General features: G+C 41.7%; 1 protein-coding gene across 2 annotated transcripts in view; it reads right to left on the reverse strand.

Moving 5' to 3' along the window:
* robo3 (roundabout, axon guidance receptor, homolog 3 (Drosophila)) overlaps positions 1–24,127 on the reverse strand; it is an 82,021-nt gene that overhangs the window by 9,142 nt on the left and 48,752 nt on the right. For both annotated transcript variants that reach the window (XM_076751428.1, XM_076751427.1), the window contains exons 7-20: positions 21,478–21,602; positions 18,647–18,818; positions 15,503–15,708; positions 8,073–8,154; positions 6,967–7,135; positions 4,691–4,857; positions 4,472–4,593; positions 4,108–4,324; positions 3,368–3,492; positions 2,647–2,830; positions 1,718–1,966; positions 1,070–1,109; positions 715–854; positions 214–495 (exon numbers count right to left, since the gene is read on the reverse strand). In XM_076751428.1, the coding sequence (XP_076607543.1) occupies positions 214–495; positions 715–854; positions 1,070–1,109; positions 1,718–1,966; positions 2,647–2,830; positions 3,368–3,492; positions 4,108–4,324; positions 4,472–4,593; positions 4,691–4,857; positions 6,967–7,135; positions 8,073–8,154; positions 15,503–15,708; positions 18,647–18,818; positions 21,478–21,602 (2,280 nt within the window). The remainder of the gene's footprint in view (positions 1–213; positions 496–714; positions 855–1,069; positions 1,110–1,717; positions 1,967–2,646; positions 2,831–3,367; positions 3,493–4,107; positions 4,325–4,471; positions 4,594–4,690; positions 4,858–6,966; positions 7,136–8,072; positions 8,155–15,502; positions 15,709–18,646; positions 18,819–21,477; positions 21,603–24,127) is intronic.

Consider the following 24,127-nt stretch of genomic DNA (forward strand, 5'->3'; position numbering starts at 1 on the left):
GGAGGCAAAGCTGGAGAAGTTGCAATCACCTTGGTTTTATTGGCCAGTTGATGCAAACTGGTACAAGACAATGCATTGCTTTTAAAAAACAAGCACTGCATGCTGAGACCTAAACAACATGTGTTGAACTGGTTCTGTTGGTAACCTATAGCCACAACACCCATCTATACAGAACAAAAACAGAGAAGGTCAAGATCCCGGTGCCCTCCTCACCATTGCAGCGGTCCGGCTGGGCATACTGGGCTCCAGAGGGGCCCGGCTGGGTGATCCAGTGTCCATCATCCTGCTGCTCGCCACTGTGGGTTGGTGTCTGTGTCTGGTTGGTGAAAGGCATGATGGAGGTGGAGGCGTAGGGGGTGGTGGAGGTGTGCTGGGCGTAGGTGAAGCTGTGCAGGTCCTCACTGGTGGCATCAATGGTGCTGTAGATGGGACCTTCAGTGGAGCCACCTATGCTGTACTTCTCTGTCTGATTCAGGTAGTTGGAGATACCAGCTTCTACATAGGGACGGGGCAATATTTAGCAGTTTTCTTGCTTATTAGGAGTCTATTAGCTCAGTTTTGTTAAATGGAATGCCTGCACGTATCCAGGAGCTCAATGATGCCTCAACTTAATCAGAAAATCTGCCACAACAGCTTTTACATAAGCACAAGAACACAAAAACAAACATCCATTTAGTGTATCTACAGAACTAGTCTGTTAAAGCAGCATCCTACCATTGTAGTATCTCTCAGCTGTGTCATGATTGGTGGTGCAGCAGTTGATGGCCTCTTTACCGCTGTGGACCAGGTTGGTGGTGGGCCAAGAGTCTGCCAGCCACGGGTAGTTGCCCATGTTGCCTCCCAGCACGCCAGGCCTACAGAGACATTCTGGCATTAATTTAAAACATGGTGGGACACAGCACAACAGCATCGACTGTCCAGATGGAAACAGAAAGACCAGCAATGAAAAAGCTGCATAAACAGACAGTGAGACACATTTATAATGATCAGTCCAGTTTATTGTTGACTGTGAATTTAGATAGAATACAGACACATAGCAGAATATAAATGTAGTTTTTAACTGAATTACCTTCCATTGAGTCCTGATCCCTCTCCATGAGGGAAACCAACTGCAGAGGACAGAGAGAGAGGGAGGGGTGAACTAACTCCTAGATGTTACATTTGGTGTGGCCTACTTGGTGATGTTGTTTATATAATGCAAAATGAGCTGTTCTCATTTCCACAGATATGTTTTCAATTCCATAAGTTTTGATGTATCCACTGTGTATGACTACTGATTGTCGGTAGAGCCAATGTCATGGCAAAGAACACAACTGAATCGTGCATCTATGTTTTTCTGAAATGAGACTCTCGTAGTCAAGTAACAGATGCCTAAAAGCAAGCACTGCTGCACTCAGTCTCAGACTCAGTGTAAACTACAACAGACCTTATTTTTAAAGTCTGCAGCCACAGAAAGAAATATAGAGGTGTTAAACAAGTACTCAGGGCCAAAATGTGGGAATTATATTGTGGCTATATTTCCTGTTTTTATTGAATAAATCATACTTGCTCCCAAATGTATTTAAATGCAAAATGCTTTGGGCTACAATCTAAATGCCACTTAAGGTAATTTCCACGACTTCCACCATAAGTGCAAGGTGTCATATCAGACAGCAGGCAGAGAGAGCCTCGGGTCAATAACAAAATACCATTTCACATTTTAATCATTGTTCCTGACCTGCTGGTGTGTAAGCAAAGGAGGCAGTGTAGTGGCTCAGCTCCTTCCTCTTCTTGCGCCGGCAGTAGATCCAGACGCTGAAGCCCATGAGGATGACCCAGCAGGCTCCGCCGATGCCCGCGATGAACGCCGGCTGCTTGACCACATCGGTGATCTGCTCGGCCAGACTCACACTGCTCTCCTCGCCGCTGTCGTTGGTGCCACCGCCGCCTCCGCCGCCTGCCATGGAGGGCTGTTCAGCTGGCAGCTCTGGGAGATGAAAATGGGAGGGAGGAGGGCAAAATATGACGCTGAGGAAGAATTGAGAGAGAACTGTAGATCTCCTTTCACCATTTCTTTGTTGACCTGTTGTTTTATCCATTGAGTGTATTTTATTTTGTATAATGCTTTTAAAGCCAAACAGAGCAATCAATAAAATCCTCACCATGTATATACAATAACCCCTAATGAACAAGAATGAGCCATTGGTTTTGCATGTTAAACTAAAATATTGAACAGATTCAAAGTTTTGACCAGCTGATGGCACCAGATACTTAAATCATCACCAAAATCATCAGGATTCATCCTCTGCAAACCATGAATGTTGATACCAAATTTCAGGGCAATCCATCCAATAGCTGTTGAACAATCTCACTCATAACCAAAACCATCGACATCATGGTGGCACTAGAGCAAAGTCTTCTTCTGGGGACCATAAATGTCATGCCAATCCCTCTGATAGTTGCTCAGATCACCAGACAGACAGACAGACAGACAGACAGACAGACAGACAGACAATACCACTCAGAGGGCAACACCACAGGCATGGCTAAAAATCTAAAAATAAATAAATAAACATTCTGACAGCAGGGTCAGGGTTGCAGAAAATGTTTGTCTCCAGTACATCAACATCCTGCCCCACAACACTTTTTTTGTCACCATGGACTCACTAATGAGGACAGACACTGGCTGACTGCGGGTGCCGATGCCAGCACTGGTCACCGCCGCCACCTCCACCTGGTAGAGCACGCCCGGCATCAGGCCTTTCAACACTGTGGACAACGTATTTCCATCCACCGTCTTGTTGATGTGGTAACGTGTTTGGTTGTCGCCACCGCTGCCCACACACCAAACCTGGTTGAGATACACAGAGTTGGCATTTAATTTGTTATGTTTTGTGTTGTTATGTGTACATGTTATGCATTTTTTTGTGACGTTATATTAACAATATTCCATAGTTGCGAGAGTATTTGCATTTTCATTCACTGATGAAACAGTTAACTATAGGCTGCAACACTGGATCTGTTCAAAATGACATCAAAGCACAGTCAGATATTCTCTGTGTTAAATGTACAGTAGTCATTGATCTTGACTGCCAACCAGGGTGCTGTGATGTGAGGTCTTAGAAACACAGCCATTCCTTTGAGAAGGAATTATCTCTGCATGTACACTGAGTGAATATTAGGGTCATCTTTCTGAGACTGAACTGCAGCTTCTTTTACTTTGTCCACAGTCCACCAATAACCCCCTGTCTTCTTTAATCTCCATCTTTTTCTGGATAGTATGAATTCATTTTAATAGTCTAATAGTTTTTTGTGAAAGGAAGCCGTTAAACTATGTGGACGTATGTGCTGCACAGAGCACGTCTCCACTTGGCGGAGGTGTGTTTACCCTGTACTCCTGGATGATGCCGTTCTGCATCCGGCTGGGTGGAGGCTCCCAGGAGACACTGATGCTGGAGCTGTTGCTTAGCTTCACTGTTGCCACTGTAACAGCTCTGGGTGGGGCACTGGGGACTGTGAGAGGTGGGGACAGCATTCATGTCATTTCATCAGTATCCATATAGTGAGCACAATGAATGGAATAATTATCAACAAGTCAGTGCAAAACTAAATTAGACTAAATTGTTCAATGCAATAGAAGTAAGGACATATAAAGCACAAGTTAAGTAACATGAAAGTGAGATGTGATGGGGTGGGGGGTGACGTTTTATTCAGTGCTTTAAAAAGTTAATAATGTTTTTTTTGCCAGATTAAGCTACTTAGACAGGTCGATCCAAAGTCTATAAAGTGCTGATGGCAAAAAATGTCTTCTCCCTTGTTTTTAATCTAGAGTTTGCATCAACCAATATAAGGCTGCTGTGAACTTCAGGCAGCAGAAATCACAGTGTGTGGCAGCTGAATTTAATGAAAACAGAGATCAATATAAATGAACCCAAATTGCAGAGGATATAAAATTAACCCCAAAATGAGATAACATTACTGAGATTCATGTGGTGTCAGACAGGCTAATGAACTGCTATTTTCAAGGCCCTGCAATGTCAAAGAAATCCTAGACTAGTTTATTAAAAGAGGTTTTCTTTGAATCTCTTTCTGGTACAGACATGTTTCAGAAGGCACCACAATGAATACCTTCTTCCGGGGTTCGAACCAGTAACGTTCGGCTGTCCTTGCCCTGGAATTCATCAAAATAGGGACGGATCTTTATCTCATACTCAGTTCCTTTGAGCAGGTTGGTGAGGATGGTGCTGCGCTCGGAGGGGGAGTTGAGGTCCTGGAGGAGCCAGGTTCCCCCGCTGGGTCGGTAGAAGAGACGGTAGCCCTGGACGAACTGAGACTGACGGTCAACCTTGATGAATTGAGGGGGTATTAGAATAAAAAGATGTAAGAGAGGAGAGATGGAGATGGAGAATACATTTCTCCATTCCCTGAGCCTAACTGAACCCTCAAATGCTCCTTCTCTAAATAAAACAAAGCTCCACAAAGAGCCACTTACAGTCCAGGATACTCGGATGGAAGCTGTTGTTAGCGTGACGGGATCTTGCAGCTGGACGGCCACCTCTCCCAGCTCCCTTTGCACCTGCCTGTGGTCCACTCCCTGACCTGTGGGACTCACATCTGAAGAACACACACATATTCACCTCTGCTTAGAGAGCTGCTGCCACTGCATTAGCACAGTCATGTTTTATTGGCTGGGAGAGAGGTGCAGACTGACCTTGTGTTCTGACAGGCTCAGAGATGGGGCTCGGGTCACTCAGGCCATAGACGTTGACAGCTCGGACAATGAATAGGTAGATGGTGTTGGGGAGAAGGCCGGTGATTGTGTGTGTTTCCATCTTGACCATGTCGGCTACAGTCTGCCATGTGCTGCCTGCTGGTTGGCTGTGAAAGGATGGAGAAAAAAAGGATTACAATATGATATTTACCAACCAAATTTGATCCCAAATCTTAGACAAGACAGGCATTCATGTGTCATCTCAATAGTCTTTACATGGGTTTTCACTGCTAGTGTTGCTGTTACACTGAAACCTCCTGCACATCAAAATGTTTCCTTGGACAGAATGTATGAACATGACATGTACTATATGTGGTATGTCACGTAAGCAGCAGTTCACTGTTGCAAGGTGGAGCTAGCTTTTTATTATTTTATTTCACGCTAAAACTAATGATTCTGCTACAAATCAATCCATTATGGATTAATGAATTACTGATTATTTTAAGATTTTTGGTTTGGTTGATTTGTAAAACTTCAGGAAAGAGTGAGAAATGTCATCACATTCACATTTTGCACCTAAGTGTTGGCCAAAAGAAACACTTAATACAGACAACGCATCTTATATATAGCAGGAGTATAAAGGTGCACAGACTCAAGTAAAGCACAAGTACTTCAAGTTTGTACAGCACTTGAGTAAATGCACATCCCACCACGGAAAGACTACATACAAAAGATGTGTGTCTGCATGTTTCATACTGCATTCGGGAATGCTTTGCAAAGCTCATTTGATGTGCAGCTACACAATTAATCAATGCATGAGAAGATCTCCAGGCAATAGCAGGATCTATTTTTGGCTTCCTCTAATATTTCTTATCTGGTAAACAATAGCAGATGTGCTTGGTTCAGAGAAGTTTGTGCTCACTAGAAGATCTCCTCCAAATGATACAATTTGCTGTCCTGATGAATAATGTAATGATGCTTGTAAGAAGGCACAGCTGCCAACAGGAAATGAGGGCATGTTCTTAGCCTTGTGGCACTCCCCCAGATGCATTATCCTGCCACCACTCAACTCTGCTCCCTCGCCCTCCCGTCTCTCCATTTTGCTCTGTGAATTTACTGTCACCTTGGCAGAGCAGCAGTTGCAAAGGCCTCTCCAACCATTTGTTTGACACTTTCAGATTTTCCCCAAGGGCACTGTGGGGTCTTGTGGTGAACTAGCATCAGTGCTGAACTAACTACACAATTAGACCAAAGAGGAAAAGCACTCATGAATACTCATCTCTTGTGGGTGAGTGTAGGCCACCCTGTGCCAGTGCGGGATTTAAGGTAACTTTGTGTGGGAGATGCTCAGAGGGAGTTCATACACTCACACAAAAGGCTGCGACCCCAAAAAAGAGAAAATGAATGCAGTCCCACCAGGAAAATGGAGAGTCTGCCTTCCTATATTAAATAAACACTATTGCACATTGCATATGCATGCACACACACACACACACACACACACACACACACACACACACGCACACAAGTGGCAACCCTCGCTCTTCCCTGTGCTCCTACAAACAAACCTTAGCACCTCAGGCAAGGAAATGTTATTGCAGCCATCCCACTGGCCCCTTCCAGCTGCTTTATAAAGAATCAGTTTGCGTTATTTGGAAACGCTCGGCTGCTGCCATGGGCCATGGTGGAAAGTCTAGATCTGATTAAGCTCTGCCGGTGAACCCCTCTTTATCGAATTTGAGGGACACATCTCCTGAAAACCTGCCTCTCTTCATCCGGAAGCCTCCTTCCATCCGTCCAACCACCCATCCTGCTCAGCTAAATCTACTTTGCCCCTGATTAATCCATTACTGAATTGTTCTGAATGTGTTTTTTTGGTCTAATAATAATCAATGAATTTGCTAGCTGGACTCACTTTAAAGAGAAGCAAACTGTGAAAGAATTCATTTCGTGTGGACTTCAGTGAAAGTGTTTTTCCATCACGAAATGAAAAGGTTATCTATTCTGGCAAGACCAATACTTTTGGATTAAAATGGTCAAATTTTAAGATATCAATCCAAGAATAATGCAGCTCTGACTACTGAATAACGAGGAATGATTTGAAATGAAAATTAATTGCTAAAAAAAAGCATACAGGTAGAGCAGTGAAGAGTCCCTGACTAAAAACTCTCATTTGTCCTTGAGAACTGTGGAGATAAATTAATATCAGGCAAAAACATGTGTCAGTTCGTTCGTGTTTTGGCACCTGCCTTTGACGTAGCTTCGCCTAAACTCACCTGAAAGCCTCAATGATGTAGGAAGTGACGGCAGCTCCTCCCTCGTGGGCGTTGGGTTGCCAGGTCAGAGAGACACTGTTCTTGGACACATCTGTGACTATGGGTTTGTGTGGCGGACCTGGCAACTGGAAGGGTTCTGTGGCTTGAGCTACTGAAGGGTCTGCACTCTCTGAAGGAGGAAGAAGAAACAAAGATGGAGGCAGAGTGAAGGGAGGTGAAAGAGAAATAAAAGCAGAGATAGGACGAGGGTGCACTTTTGATTTCACTGCAGCATCCGCCTTTAGCATTAGCGTTTCATTATGTCCTCTGTGTAATCCTGCTAATGTTGACTGAACATTTGCATCAACGTCGCCACAGGCTGAGTTCCTCACTTCTAACAGACTTCACAATGTTGCCGTTCACAACAATTATTAGATCTTAACTAACCATTTAGATGCTGACAGTCCAATAACAAACTAGAATGTCATCAGAGGAGCTTGTTAAATCGCTACTCCTTCATTTAATGCCACTAATGAAATCTCTACAGCTTGAAATATTTTATGTACTGAAGCCTGATGGCTGGTGGAGAAAACAAAAAGGGCATAGCCTCACAAAGCACTGTCATTCAGTTGATAGCGTGCTTTGAGCTGCAGCGGCGGCTGACAATAGCTCACCATTACAAGCCGAATGAGGACATGTTTTAACCTTTCTTTATCCCCAGAGGAGTGCCTGCTCTTTCTAAGCATCGTGCTTCACATTCATGGACTTAAAGACATTTATATTTGCAGTTAGTCCAGTAACAGCCTCAGGACAAGCAGGGGTTAAGAGTTTTAATTAGACTCAGCTACTTTCATTTGAGTAATTAAAAATTAAAAATCACACTTCTCAGTGTGTACATCTTCTTATCTGCAGTCACACTTTAATCTATTTAGTAGAAGTGTTACACAGCTACTTTTCCACAGTTACCCAAATGAATAATAGTGCAGAAATAAAAAAGTGTTTTTTAGACACTTCCATTTTCAGATGGATGAAAAGGGCTTTTTAATCATATATCTCTGTGTTGTTATAGGTTGCCACTTCATTGAGCTGTCATTTGCATGTACTTAAATCATGCAGAGTCAATTTACCTTTGACTGTGAGCACTCCACTCCAACTCGTCTCTCCACTGGAGCTGGAAGCCAGGCAGGTGTAAACACCAGAGTCAGTTTCCTGGCAACAGAAAAATGTGTATCATTAGTTTTGTGTGTGTGTGTGTGTGTGTGTGTGTGTGTGTGTGTGTGTGTGTGTGTGTGTGTGTGTGTGTGTGTGTGTGAGGGAGAGAGAGAGAGTGAGACTGTGATACTATGTTAATGTACCCATTACCAGTGATTGAGACTAAATGTCATATCTCTCAAACCAGAATGTTTGTACTCAGAATACTGAGCAGAGGGAAGTTGGCATGGATGAAAAGCTGGCAGACCAGAGAGCTGTTATTCACACAAAGCTGACCAAGTGACTCTTTCCACTTTCACATCAAAGTAAGACTGGCTTTTTAGTATCAGTGTAAAGCAGCTTGTCGCTCCCATTGGTGCCAATATGTTTCAAAAGTGCATCTGTAATTCTGTCAAGGGTCATCACCTTTTGTCTTTCTGTCTTTTTAGCATAGCCATAGCATCATGATGATGTCATGGTCGACACCTCTCACTTCTGGCATCATATAAGTATCTAAGATGAAAACTAAGCATGTATTGCTGACAATAGGACAATAGAGTCATGGACACATAATGATATAAAGATGAAAATTTATGTCCTTAGGCAAGTGAACTTTAGAGGCACATGGGGCCACGTGGTTATGCGAAGTAATTTGCATGATTTGGAGGTGAAATCACATCATGAATATTGATATATCATCGCCTTATACATCAGTAACTTGATGATAACATTAAAATTTTATCAAATTCAGATTTTAAAGTAAAATACAGCATTCAGCCAATACATTGGGTGTGTTTATCTAAACGTGCTCATCATTATTCTTTCATAGTAAAATAAAACTGCTTCTCTTGGGCATCAATTATTGTTAATTGCACAGGAAAATTAGCATTCTCATTAAGGGAACTCTAACATAACATTTTGCCAATTGTAGTCATTTTTTCCATAAATGATATATTCTCAGTCCACCTATTTGAAGTCAAAGCTAAAGTCAAGCTGGTGGCTTTTATGTTCCTCGTCTGATTGCTACACGGCAGAGGAGGGGAGTTAAAGGAAGGATCAAAGGACAGAATTTTAATGACCAGCTAGAGGTCTAGAAATTTCTGAGGAGCCAGTCTTTATACTCAACAGCTACTTAGCATTCGAGACAGGCTATGAGCAGATGTAATTAAGAGGTGTGTGATAAATGTGCTTGTATATGTGTGTGTGTGTGTGTGTGTGTGTGTGTGTGTGTGTGTGTGTGTGTGTGTTTGTACGTGTGTGTGTGTGCGCATGTGAATGTTGGCTATTAAATTTTTGGGGAGGCAAGCCAAAAGCTAGACGGGCTGTGAAATTGCTTACAACAGAGGGAGATGTTGGGGGTCTCTACACTGGGGAATCTCTCAATGTCACACTGAGGTAGTAACAACTCGCCTTTGAACATGTTTCTGTTGCTTTAGCTTCACTGCTCCAGGTCTTTCTTTTGTCTTTCTTTGTTTCTTGCTTTGTTTCTGTCTTTTTTTCTGTTTCATTTTCAGTTTCAACAGAGCGTTCACAAACACAACAGCATTGCATGAAAAAAAACATCCATTTGAACAGATACGGGGAAGATGGCCCAAACAAAAATGCTGAACTCGTCACAACTTCTGCTGCTGTGCAAGGCAATTTCATTAAAGTGCTTCATTAGCCAATAAAATCTGCAAATGCTCACTACTGGTAGATTACCTACAAAGTGAATGTTGGATTTCTGCTGTTTACAACAGATGATAAAATGACTTCATGATAAGCCCTAAAACTCATCCGTTTCTCCAAATGAACTTCTTGACTTGTTCCATTGTCTAAATGTTACCTGGGACCATACTCTACCACCAAACCCCCTTGCATGTTTTTTTTTTTTTTCCAGTGAAGGACTGTTTTCAGTCTGACACCAGCTAACACAACAAGAAACATATCAATGCACCAGCAAAAGGTGAGCAAAGACAGTCAACATCTTTTTTTTTTTTTTTTAAAAGCAGATTTCAAAATATTCAGAAAATTGACTTTTCAAATGTTTTGTAGAGAGGGAAACAGATTTAACCTGTTTGGCAGGCCTCAAAGACACACATAATGTGTTGTAGTGAGAACCTGAATATGAACATACAGTAACTGTTGATTTACTAGAAAACTCCACAGAATACCTTCCACTGTGTAGGTTTTTCTTCAAAGCCCTAAACGCACCCTGTGGAATCTTTACCGACTGGTGGTGTTGCAGAGAAATGTTTTGATGGGTGTACCCAAGTATTGTTGACAAGCTCTAACACAACAACGCAGGTTTTAAAGACTCTGCAAATGTTTTATGAGCTATGAAGTGCATTCAACAGTTTGCCAAGGTCTTGAGGACACACAGTGTTTTAGTAAGAAATGAGTCTTAACAAAACCATGTTTGTTTACTTTATAAACTCCACAGAGTGTCAGATACCTTGGCTCAATTACAGCACACTGTGAGGACAAAGGGACTGCCTGCTTGTATTTTAATGTCAACTGCACCTGTGAGGGCTGCTGGCTCTCTAAATAGTTCTCTTGTTGCACTTTGTGTGTGTGGTTGCAAAGGTGTGTGTAGGAGTGTTACGGGAAATCTTAATTAGTTTTTCATCTGTTTTGCTGCAAGATGTTTCAGTCTTCAGTAGATCATCAATTTACATGCAGACCCAATCCACAGCAACACAATCAGCCTTCTCTTATTCACTTATTCTGCAAACACAGCCCACATTATTCCCATTGAAAACCTTATACATTATGCAGAGGACGTGCAAGGCAGAGCCTATCATGACTAATGCCTCGCTGAGCAGCGTGCACGTCCTCGCCCATTCTCCTCTCCTGCATCTGGGCCGACTCATCAGTAATGCTGACAGAGGAATTACTCAAGCCTAAGTGGCTTGTCAGAGCATCCTGCAGGACACTGGACAGGTGACTCTCCATCCTATACAACATCCCTCGCTGCTCCTCCTCTCTTTCTATAGGCCCTGACCTTGACTTGACCTGTGGGCTGGCTGATGGTGCTTCTGTCTGAGGGGGTAAAAAGCCAGTCCCCAGATGGTGGCGTTTGATCGGTGGATGGGGAATCAGGACGGAGGGCGGGTGGGGTAAACAGCCGAGACACCTGACCATTAATCAAGGCCGGCAGCTTTGGGTGCGGAGCGAAACAGATTGCTGAAAAATGGATGAGGCGAGAGGAAAAGAGGAGACCAGGAGGGAGGGAGGCTGGAGAGAGGGGCTCCAAATTTAAAAAGGGAACCTGAGAATATTTATTTATTCATAGTAGTTTGATTACATCTTTGACATTTGGGATATTTCTGCTCTGCACTTCCTGCACATCACCTGTCAGTCAAACAGAGTGATGTGAACTTTGGTGTCTTTCTCCTTTTCTTTGTCCACCACCTGCTAACTACCCAGTTAGCATGCGTATCAGCCATCTGCACAACAGTGCACAGAAGGTTGATAATGATGTCAGATCCTTTTTGGGAAAGTGCAGATGTGAAATGTGATTACCGACAATGACACATGCACACTTGGATTTAAAGTCAACACGTGAACTCGATTTCCTGCTTTAAGCTGATCACTCCTAGTAATCTGTTCTCTTTTGTCCATGCAGTCATACTCACACTCCTCAGGCTTTGTTTGTGTTCCTCTATTTCCAAACTGTCCCTCTCTGTTCTTTTTTTACCTTGCCATACTCACACACCCCCTACCCATCACCCACATCAACTGTTTAGCAGAATGGCAGTACAACCCTCTCTTTAACTCCCCCGCCAGCACCACACACACACTTCCCGTCTGTCCAGGGCGTCTTGGCACCAGTGTGAGACATCCATAGTGTGTGTGTCTGGCAGGGATCCCAGGGTAATGGCATCTCCTCATTGCCAGTGTATGAGGAACAAACAGACCATCTGTCCCCCTCCGGGGGCCCAGATGAAATCGACTTATTTATACTGATTATTTCAGGGTTAAATGTGTTTTATGAATGCTGATTCCATTTTTTTTTATTATTCAAAAGCAAGATTGTGCTCTGTGTTTTGTGATTATTGTGTTTCCCACTCCCTTTTGGACCTAATTCACAGCAGAGCCCACATAAAGGCACATTTAGAGATTTTCAAGTTGATAAATGTGATGGATTTTAAATGGAACCTCTTGAAAATGAAAGACTTTTGCTTATGGCTATTTGGGAAAATTATTTCAACTTTGACAACTCATTTGTCATTTTGTCATTGTGGACAACAGTCAGACTGACGCTGAGACCTTGACTTTTTCAGTTGTATCCACTTTTATTTGATAATGACAGTCATATTATAGTATATGAAGTCTCCAAGTTTAAAACGAAATTTCCAGTTGATTACAACTCCATTCTTATTGTCATGGCTTTGGCACCAGGATCTCAAACCAGGGACACATTCCAAAATAATTTGTCAAAAGGAGCAAAAGTCAATGCAGGATGTTGGTCTGTAAACTGTGATGGACGTTTACAACATACAGGTTGGCTAATCTTTTCCCATTCACCTTTCTTCTCTTCCACAGAGTGTGCCTGTCCATGGTGGTTTGTTTAAAACCTGCCTGATGGTCTGACTGCTGTTTTCAGACCCACTGGACTTCTTTTTAGCAATATTATCATAACTGATAGAAACAATGGACAAAACTAAAAAAGATCCAAGTGAAGATAAGCCACAAACATCTTTTGAGCCATTCTCGTGGAGTGCACTGATTCACCGCTTTGGTCCAGACTGAAATATGTCACTACTGAATGACTTGCCATTGCATTTCGGCAAGTCATTCATAGCACCCTAATGACGTTTATGATCCCTTGACTTCAGCAGGTTTACATTTCAGTGAAATGTTTCACCTACTGTTGGCTGGATTGACATGAAACTAGAAACGTTCTCTGAAGGGTTCTAGTTCCACTAGAAGTGTTCCCCTCAGGATGAAACATAAAAACTTTGTCTCTAATGCCATCATTCCCATCAGCCTCAGCTCTACTTAGGGTTAAGTGTTAAGTGTTAAGTAGCAATTGCTAGTATTCAGTAATGATTACATTTAATCTTGTTATTGTAACGAAGTCATTTTTCGCATACTTTTTTCTTTTGCTTTTTCAAAAAATCAGTAAATTTACTTTTAGGTACTTATACTTAAGTACTTTTCATCACAAGTATTGTTCTTCATTACATTTCACGTTCCATCCATTCCAGAGTAAAAACAAAAGTCACACGAAAAAGTTCAGCTATCTGTCTGTCTGAAGCTGCGGGTGTGTCTGCAGCTGCAGACAGGGGGGTCAGTTTCAGGGGGATGTTAGCTGTGCAGTCTCACCTGATCGAGGACTCACAGTGTGTGAACAGTTCAATAATGCACTAAAATTAAGGATGACATCATAGTTGGTTAAGGATAGCATTACTGTACTTCTGCATAGTTAATCAATCACTGATTTAATGCACCATCCAGCAAGCATGCTAAGTGACACAAATCAAACACACCCACAATGTTGCATGACCGCAGGCACATGCTGGGTTTGGTTAAATGCTAAAATGCTCCAGCAGTGACTTCTACATGTGCTACATTGTTTATGAACTACTTCCTTCAAAGAGATGTGTGGAGCCTTTCTGCCGCAGAGCTCAAAGTGTCAGAAAACTTTGAGGGGCACAGTGGACAGACAGGCTGAGAGGACTGGTCTTGATATTAACTGAGACTGGTCAAGGAAATAAGCTGAACCAAGAGCAGTTTGTTGAGGACTTTGCAGTGCACAAGGCTCAGAGTAGCCTCCAGAATTGCTGCCTTACCGAGCACCATAGAGTTGTGTATGCGCTGTGTACAAACTGTGCAGCTGTCCTTGTTTCTCTGCGTGTTTGTGGCTGCAGCCACTGTGTCGTTTTTATTGTTTATTGTTTTATTGTCCCTGTGTTGTCTGCTTTGGTGACGTTTATTTCTGCAGTTAAAGTGGCACTTTTAGCACCTGATGCAGTGTCCATAGCTCTTTTCTTTATTTGTTTGCATTGTATATTTCTAATTGATAATCAGCAGTATACACAGACAAATGGAATTTGTTGTCGGTTTGGACATCAGGGCTTGGTGTTGTGGTGCTGTTCTAAAGTTAAGTAAAGGTATTCTTAGTATAACAGTAGCATCACATATCAGATACCCCCAGTATCACCAACAATTTCAAAAATGTAACACAGTTACAGTTTATTTTACTTACTTTTATCAAAGTTGTTTTTACACAAGCACTTTTACTTTTACTCAAGTAAAATTTACTACAATTGCAATACAGCTGCAGTGTTTCTGTGTAATTGTGGGCTATGAATCTTTGTTTTAGAGATGGATTCAAGTGCCCAATCCCTGACATCACTGACAAGCCAGAAACTGAAGTGTACAGAACATCTCAAATGAAACAACTGATCTTTACAAGTAATTTTATGATCTCATCTCTGAAATCCAAAGCCATAAATACCCTTTGTTGTTATGTTTTCTGTAAAACCATAAAATCAAGTCAGCATCATCACTGAGGGCATGTCTGTTCACTGTGTACTATCTAATCAAACGGAGACAAAGAGAACTTGTATTTGACAGCTTAAAATGGGTTCCAAAACATAAGTACTTCCAAGTTGGTGCTCTCAGCTGTCAAGTCACTCCCTTTTATTCCCACAGCATAAAATACACTCGTTCTCCTTCTATGCTCTCCTCTCACTCAGCCTCCTGCTCCTGCATCTCTCTCTCTCTCTCATTCATCCAGTCCTCACTCTCAGTGATGTATTGAGGATTTAATTACAAGTCTCAGCGATCGTTAATCATTGAGAACCCACAATCAATTAATGTGTGAGCCTCCTCGAGTCTCGCAGAGGCTGCGGTGACCTCAGGTGCTGCTTCATACCCAGGAGAGAATTCTGGGCTGAAATGATTTCATTAGCATGGAGTAAGATGGTGTTAACGACTGCTAATGGCCTTGCACACTCATTATCATGGTGATCACGCTTCACAGATGCGGATTTGCTACATTCCTACCTCTTCTCCTCTCATAAAAACTCAACATTTGAGTCAACTGTAAATATGGCCTCTGTTTAAGTGCTTCATACTTTCCCTGTAATTAAAACTGGTGTTTTATCACACAGAATATGTTTATCTTGCTTGAACTGCATCATGTTTGATGTACAAATAGTGATACATGTAGATCATGAAGGCATTTTAATGAGTTGGCTGCAATGGAGAAGCAGTTACAAACATACAATGAATTAAACTATACTGAAAGTCATCACAGGGAAGTTATCAGTTTAAAAGGCAAAATGACACAGGTGTAAGTCAAAAGTTTGCGTGTAATGTTTCACTCGTCATATACAAGGAATAAACTGTCTCTGCAGTTTATTTGTTCAAATACCTGGAGGTTGGTGATTTGGAAGGTGCCGTTTTCCATCAAGCTGATTCGACCATCGTTTCCCAGGATTCTCTGGCCATCTTTTTCCCATTGGATGCTGGGGATGGGATTGCCCATGATGTGGCAGTGTAACTGAGTGGTAGAACCGGGAGCTAAAGTGTGATTGCCTGGTCCCTGGCGGATGATGGGTGGGACGCGGTCTGAAGGTGCTTTAGGAACAGAGAATAAACTCAGGTTACTTTTTGAACCTAAACCTTGTGCTCCTTATGTTCTGACAAAAAAATCAGCTGTGATCAAAATGCAATTCACTGTAAAGCTAGAGTATGTTTACAATTACAATTAGTCATTTGGCAGAGACTTTTATCCAAAGTGATGTACATATGAATTCACACACACATGGCAGTTTTGGGGTTCAGTATCTTGCCCAAGAATACTTCGGCATGCGGACTGTCGAGGCCAGGGATCGAACCACGAACTTCGTCTTGGTGGCCACAGAATGCTGCTCTTGTGCAAAATCCACAACATCCTCTCACTATCCTTCAGAACAACAAAAAGCTACATGGCTTTAAACATTCTGCTCAACTTCTCAGAAACAGCATTTTATCCAACCATCGTGGCCTAAATAGAAATATCACACCTCATTTTCTGCTTCAAACCCATTACATATTCAACTATTAGATTAAACTATTATATGCTTGATGTGTTGTGGGGAGGTTCCATTTATTGGCAATTTCTCAGTTTGTTATCATTGTCCTGGAAGCCATACTACAGAGAAAGACACAAGTGAGAGTCTCTGTTTGCTCTTTGGTTACACAGCATGTCTTGCCATGTGAAATGCAAAATGTCCCAATAAGAGAACATCCACTCCCAGAGGCTCTCCAGTCTACCCCTCTCTCTCTGGTCCTGCCCCAGTTCAACATGCAAATCAATGACATAGATTTTTCTTCAGCAGGAATATGTTGATATAATTACTGTCCGTCAGAATGATGGACCACTTGACAGGATATTGAGTAGTACCCCAGTGCATGCAGTAAGTGATATTTGTTATACTTGAAAGTGTCTTTTCAATAAACAGCATACCTCTGAATAATTCTGGATTATTTGGAATATAGTCTTGGTGGATAATTGAGAGACTTAATGACAATCATGAGCAAAAACAAAAATTTGTAATCCTTTTCACATGACGTCAATAAACTATTAATGACTTCAACACCTGGATAACCTGATTATTCACTGTCTAAATTCAAAACAGCCACAGTGTCTCTGCAAGTCTTATCTATTAGTTCTGAAAAGGGATTGCAGTCAGTGTTTTAGCCAGGATACAGCATGATACACATGTTTTGGTAACAGACAAATGAATGCTGACAGGTCCAAAGTAACGAGGTGAAGTTGCATTAAGCTTTGTTAAACACTTTGTGAAAGTTAACTGTGAGCCAGACATCTTTCATTATCTTGAGAAAATCTGAAAATAAAGAGAGATGTTGTATGCTCTATTTATATCAGCTGGAGCACTGGGCTTCACATGAGAGGAAAACATTTTACATACATAGGCACAGAGCTAGTGCTGGTAAACCATAAGAATATTCACGAAATGTTCTAAAGAGTAAACATGCTTTCATTTGACCCTCGTGGGCCTGCAGCCTTCCTGACATCTTGTAGCCACAGAGTGTCATCACCAAGACGCTCATGGACATATATGGCTGAGCTCCATGTCTGTGTAACTGTAAGTTCAATCGAAAATGTAAACAGTATGGTACTGAGTGTTGGCAACTAGCAGATTTATGCTTAGTTTAGACAAGTCCAAAAAATCCTGCACACTTAGAACTGGTTGAAAAGGGAGATGAGGACTGGAACTGATACTCCTTGGTTTTATTTTTTCCATGCAATGGCAACTTTTGCTCGCGATTCCTTCGCCACGCAATGACCGAGCGAAAAACAGAACATTTCTCTCATTGTACTGTTACAATTTCCTAGACATGGCACATACCCTCATTAGGGTTGGGTGCTGTACAAAGCTCTGATGTCATCAGCTAACTGAAGCTGAGTGAAAACATGAAAAGTCAACACAGGAGTTAGTGTAGTTAGAGCTGAGCAAAATTCTTGTTTACTCCCTGAATGGGAGGGATGCAGGGAGGGAAGCATATGTTGCAGCAGGGCTATTTGCATAGAACTATCACCAGTTGTCCCTTTTGATTACATCTGATAAGGACTCCTGCTGTTTGCTCATTTGGAGGAAGAATATTTTAATTTGAGACGGATTTGAACAGTTTTCTAATTTATAACGGTGAACATGTGTGGGGAGGGGAGGGAGGTTAAATCAGCAGATTGTGAGAAATGATTAATTAAATATGAAGCTGATAATGTCAGGTTTGCAAAGAAGTTTAGATCAGGAATGTGTTTTTTTCTTAGAATTTTTAAACATACATATACCTAAAGAGGGCAACTTAAATCCCATGTAAAGTGTATTTTCATGACTTTTAGTCCCTTTGTTCTTTTGACTCATTCAGTTAACAGGGGAAAGTTTAACATATAGTCCTTTGGCTTAGTAACTGTTAGAGGTTAAAGATATATTTCAACCTATTGAAGTCTGTATAGAGATTTTTCTCTCACAAAAATGCCAAAAAGTTCCATTTCAACATGCCATTTAGTTCAGTACTGAAAACAAATGACAATAATCTGCCAAACAGAGGTCAGACAATACACTTCACTGCAGTTTAAAGATGATATTTTTCAAGCATTTTCTGACAGAATGTTTCACTAAATCATTTGGCAGGAGGGTGATTTTGCATTTGAACAGAAAGACAAAGGAAGGTTTATGGTGTCAAGATGTCATCGCTGTCTTGGCCAGGACACTCCTCTTGCAGTGAAGAACTTCTCCTGGTTAAATAAAAATCTATTTTGGACCAAACTCTGAATTCAGCAAAAGCTAATTTACAACAGATGTGAGAATTTTAAGAGATGAAGCCAAAAGCCAAGTAACAGCACTGGGTATGAACCACAAACAGAGAGAAAAGAACAAGGCCATCAAGAAAGTTTTTAGTCTCCATAAATACTGAAGCTAACAGTCTTTAATGTGGTTGCTGTCATTGCTCTTCGGTCACATCTGACTGCACATCCACACTCTGCTTTGTGTGTGTTTACACTCACCACTTTCCACCTCTAGCAGGGCTTTAGTCAGGATGCTGCCTGCCACACTGATGGCCTGGCAGATGTAATAGCCAGAGTCTTCGACTTGGGTGTCGGCGATGGTCAGCTCCCCACTCAGCGACACAGAGAAACGACCTGACTGTGACGGTTCCTGGATGGGGAACAGCAAGATCTGAAGAGGAAAAACATCATGTAGTTTAGTCTTTTCATTTAGCTTCTTTATAGTCATTCACTCATTCCATGTCTCCGTACACAATGACTCATTTGGTATCATTAGATGTAGAGTATTCATTATTCATCTGTGTTAAATGTATGTAAACATATTTTTTTGCTTTTACTCAATGGGCTGATATTGAATGAACATCTTGAAACCCTCAAGCTACAACAAAAAGGAAGTTGTGTCAATGCCAGACATAAGCTGTTCCACTTTCCACTTTATCAGGAAGTTACAATATTCATTTGTAAACTCTCTTCAATGTTCCAAGGGTAACCTTTGAGTCGACATTTTCATTTAAACTAAATATGATAATAATGAAAAATCAAGTGCATGAAAAAGATGTGATGGTGAGGGATGGATGGAGGAGCTACAGCAGAGAGGATGAACACATGCAGAGTGGTTTCCTATTTAAAGACAAGGGCTGGCTAGCTGCAAAAGATCTATATTGCACAACAGTGCAACAAATCACTGTAGCTAAAACTAATTTTCAGTATTGGCTCTCAGTGTACACTCAGTGTTAATCAATGAATCAAGAAAACAAATGGTGCCTGTGACCAATCTCTTTCACTACATCTATAGCATGCAGATCCTCAGCTGCTTTTATCTGGTGAGTCAGAACATAGGGTTTCAGGGCTTTGGTCAAGGGCACTTCAACAAGGCACGCTGATGTAGTGCCTGACCCTCAAACCTGAAACCTCCTATAACCACAGAGTTGAATATCAAACAACCTGTTGGATGATGCTGCTCATTGCACAGTCACCATTAGTAACCATTACCAGTCATATAAAGCCCTTCTACAGGCATAACCATTCATCTGTAGCCTAAAAGCAATTCACATCCAGCCTTGTACACATATTCTATTGGCTATTCCCTTTCTAATGCCGTGCTATGTTTCAAAAACTTTTATCCCTGATCTTCTCTACCTTCCTTTTTCATTTGTCAGTATGAAATAACTGTACATTTCCTGGGCATTTTACTGAACGGCAGCCATTATTCACAACATGCTACCCACATGCTTCCCCTGCTCCCCTTCCTACATGCTTTCTCCTCTTTATCTCTGTCCTCCACTCTTGTTCTCCCTCTCCCACACACATTCTCCAGGCCTCTTCCGATCTCACTCTTCCCCCTCTAATCTGTACCTGGGAGTCATGCTCGAGGCACCCACGCACTCCCATCAGGCCTTTCAGTGCATTCCAACCGAACCATTGCTTATCATATGCTCGCCTTTCTCACATCACACTTATGTATGCACAAACCCACATGCACAGACACTTCTGAAGACACACAGGTCTGTGCAGAATCACGCTTTGGTGAATAATACCCTGTTTGGATGATGGGAAAATGAGGTGCGCATGAATGTGTGTGGTTGTGTGTGTGTGTGTGTGTGTGTGTGTGTGTGTGTGTGTGTGTGTGTGTGTGTGTTTGTGTGTGTGTTTGTGTGTGTGAGCCGCCCTGGCACTGAACTACAGCACACAGTGGTAAAACCAAAGGATGACAGTCAAGAACATGACAGTGGGGGGAGATGCAGTCTCTCTTTAAAAAAAGAATATGGCATGAGTGGCATGCAAAGAAACTGTCTTAAATTAGCATAATAATGGTGGAAGAAGTCATCCTTAGGGCCCTTTTTGAGTTTGATAAATATGGGAATATGTCACTGTTATTCAACATTTAAAAATGGGTAAAACTGTCTGAAATACTTAAGAACACAAAAAAGCAAAAATGTAGTTTAACCACACACGTACTGTTTGGATTTTTGCATTACATTGTAACAAAAGATGAGCTGGCTTTACACTTCTTGCTGGATGACCCAGCCTTTTTTGTTTTTACTAGAGAACTCTTTTTTTTGTGCTGCACTGCTGATGTTGACCTGAACGCAGCAGCTTTGAGATGTGCTTGTTTACTTGAAACTACAGTGAGCAGGAAACACAACACCCTCTGGATCGATCATTTCAAACTTTCAAGATGGATCTGAACTTGTTCTGAACTGCATTTTTATTCAATGCACCCTGGGCTTAGAATAATTTACAAGGCAAAATCCAACTTTTTTCAACAGTTGTCACACCAGGCAGTGAAACCCCACATTCAGTGTATTTCACAAAGGATGGAAGTGCTTTACATCACAAAGTTCCCTCCTTTATGCCTCTGTTATGTTCTATGCTATGTGTTAATGCAGTAAAAGAACGATGTGACTGTGTTAACCACTCTATGCCAACATTTTAGTCTCTTTTGTGAAATAATGTATCTAAAGAGATTTCTTGGATATATGTATTTCTAGTTTTTTTGTGATAATTATTAAAAAGCTGTAAAATATATTCAGATATATACAGTATGTTCTGTGATGTAGCCTATTTGTAAAATTACCTCATTTACCACGGCTTTAGTATTCTAACTTCTGTTTATGAGATAGTTCAGAAACTTCTATCACCAGTGGGAGTTCTGCTAACCACTGGCTCTCCCTGCCACTCAAACACTGTTGTCTAATACGCCTACTGTCAGACACAAATTGACTGTGAAAGCCTGATGGATGCCTCTGAGGGCAGGAGCGGTGTCATCCTCTATGAAATAAAAGGAGTGTCACAGCTGACTTTAATGCATGTCACAGGAGATTTCTTACCTGGCTGCCTTCTTTTTGCCAAAAGACAGCTGGCGGAGGGTTTCCTTTGGTGCCACAGAGGAAGGTTACGGTGCGACCTGGAGCTGTGATCTGGTCCCGTGGCCGAACCACAATCTGAGGGGGCACTGCAACACAGAAAATGGAGAGGAATGGTTATCAGGACTCAATAGATATAGAATCTCTGTGTGTCATTCTTTGTGTGTGTGTGGTCGGTGTGTGTTGAGTGGGCTTAATACAGTGGGAATGTGTCAGCAGGGGCATTGAATGCATTAAGTGTGACAGGCCACCATTGATGACAGCAACTCATAACTGACAACTCTCTCACTCAGGTTCTCCCTGTCTCTTTATCGCATGCACATGCACGCAAGCGCACCCACGCACGCACACACACACAAACACACACACACACACACACACACACAGCCAGAGGCACAGCCAGAGGCACAGAGTGACATATACATGTACCTGTATTGACTGTAAGCATAAAACAGGACAAAGCAAATCCCTGTTCCACCTACAAACATCATTCATGCCTCTATAAACTGCTTACTCTCACCAGCAGACCACGAGGTATCAGTGTTTGTGACTGCCTCAACACTGAAAACACTGCCAGCAAAGGCCAAAATAAAACAAACTCTGATAGAAAGTATGATTATGAGAACATGAAGGTTTTTTTTTTTTGATGTTGAGGACTTTCTTTGCCAAGCACAGTGAATGAACATTTTAGTTCACTGTGGAGAACATAAGTCAGCAGCCTTGTGGCAGCTGATCACTCATCTGATCAACTGATCAATCATCACGTGCGACTTGCTCTTGACCCTCAGTTAAATATGTTAAAATATATTATAAATATCAGAATATTCAATCAAGGTTGCTGACAAAATATTCTTTATTAAATGTTTCAACACAAGAGGATTTTCTGCCAAAATAGCAAGAGGTAGCAGAGCAAGAGGGGGAAAAAAGCCAAAACAATGACATTGACTGATACTTAACAAGGGGCCAATCTTTCTGAGCTCATATGTAAAAGGTTTTAATTTACTAATGCTCTGAGGCTACTCAGGGAAAAAAAAAAGAGTCCCTTAAGTAACAAACAGCTGTAGCAAAAAACAAATTAAGGCAGCATTCCCTTCTCACTTGCACTTAGTGGGTCATGGCTGTGAAGGCATAGTTAAAAGCATTACGTTACACAAGGCTGACATTAATACAACTCTATGGCAGTAAAGCAACGATGAAAGTTTAAGCTTCTCCTTTACTATATTATTAGTACTGTAGTGTGTATAGCCTGCATTAGGAACCAGGGACATCCTCTACAATAGATCCAGGTGGCAAAGGTGGCATTATTCCTGAACCAACTTTCCAATGGTTCATTAATAATGGGGCAGGGTTTGCAATAGCATCAATGTTAGAGTGAGGAGTGAACATTTCTTGTAATGTATGTTAAAGTTAAAAACAATGCTGTTGGCTTCCCGACTAGCTAAAAAAAGGGGCGCGAGAAAGACAGAAAGAGAGCTGTGAGCACTCAGGAACAAGGGAGCGAGGGAGCAGTGGTTTAGAGAGGTTCAAGGTAGTGAGTGAACATGAGAAACAAAGCTTAATCAGCTGTTTGATTAAAGCCAACATGTACTAAAACAGATATAAGTAAGCAACAAACACTAAGCATTTGGAGGCAGGGATTCTGGAGCTTTCAAACTCATGTTGCACTTCTGTCTGTCATCTTTGCATCCATTCATTACATTTATCAGTCATGCAACTGTAAATACAAAGAACAACAGTGTGTTGGGGAAATGAAATAGATGCTGTGTGACCTTGATTTATTTGGCTTTGATTAATGACGGCTGCTATAGATGCTTATTGGTTAACCTATATCTCATGATAATAAATCTCATATGTTTGGATGTAGGGCCTATCAAAAAGGCCAGCCCACAACCCACAGGAGCCTGAATTCAGGTTTGTGGGTCACCTTTCTGATCCCAGGCACCAGGCTAATCAGATGTCTTTGAACATAGATGGAGGGCAGGAGGGGAAGTCGGTCTCTCTCTCTCACTCACACACACACACACACACACACACACACACACACACACACACACCTTTGATTTCTATTGATTCTGTAGCAAGTGACAAGCCTTCCTGCACAGAGGGGGGTGTGAATGCATAATGATGCCCTCCACCAGTCCTAATTGATTTCTCATCTTCCCACCTGATCTCCTGCTTTCTCTTTCATTCGCTGCCTAAATTAGCATTGAGAGAAACCGAAAGAAAGAGAAAGACAGGCAGGTGGAGAACCTGCCTAAAGAATAGAAAGTCAAACTGAAAAAACACTTAGCAGTCACAGTGAAAGTGAAAGAATAAACGAGCAACTTCGCTTCCATATTTTCTTATGTGAAATTTAAATTCACACAAAAAAACCCTGAAAAAACTCAACAATGAAAAGTCCTAATGACATACAATGTAGAGGCTGCAGGAGTTCCTTGCATATAATATGTAATGTCGAAGTGTGCCATTCTTTAAATTTATGTAAGCATTCAATAATATGCATTTTCTTCAGAATTGCAAATCCAATGAATAATTAATCCAGTGACGGAAAGATATCTACTGAGAGGGAAAAAAAACAACCATGGGTGCAGCACTGTGACTCACAGAAGCTGCC

The sequence above is a fragment of the Chaetodon auriga genome, chromosome 15 (genome assembly GCF_051107435.1).
Source record: "Chaetodon auriga isolate fChaAug3 chromosome 15, fChaAug3.hap1, whole genome shotgun sequence".
NCBI classification, from domain to species: Eukaryota; Metazoa; Chordata; class Actinopteri; order Chaetodontiformes; family Chaetodontidae; genus Chaetodon; species Chaetodon auriga.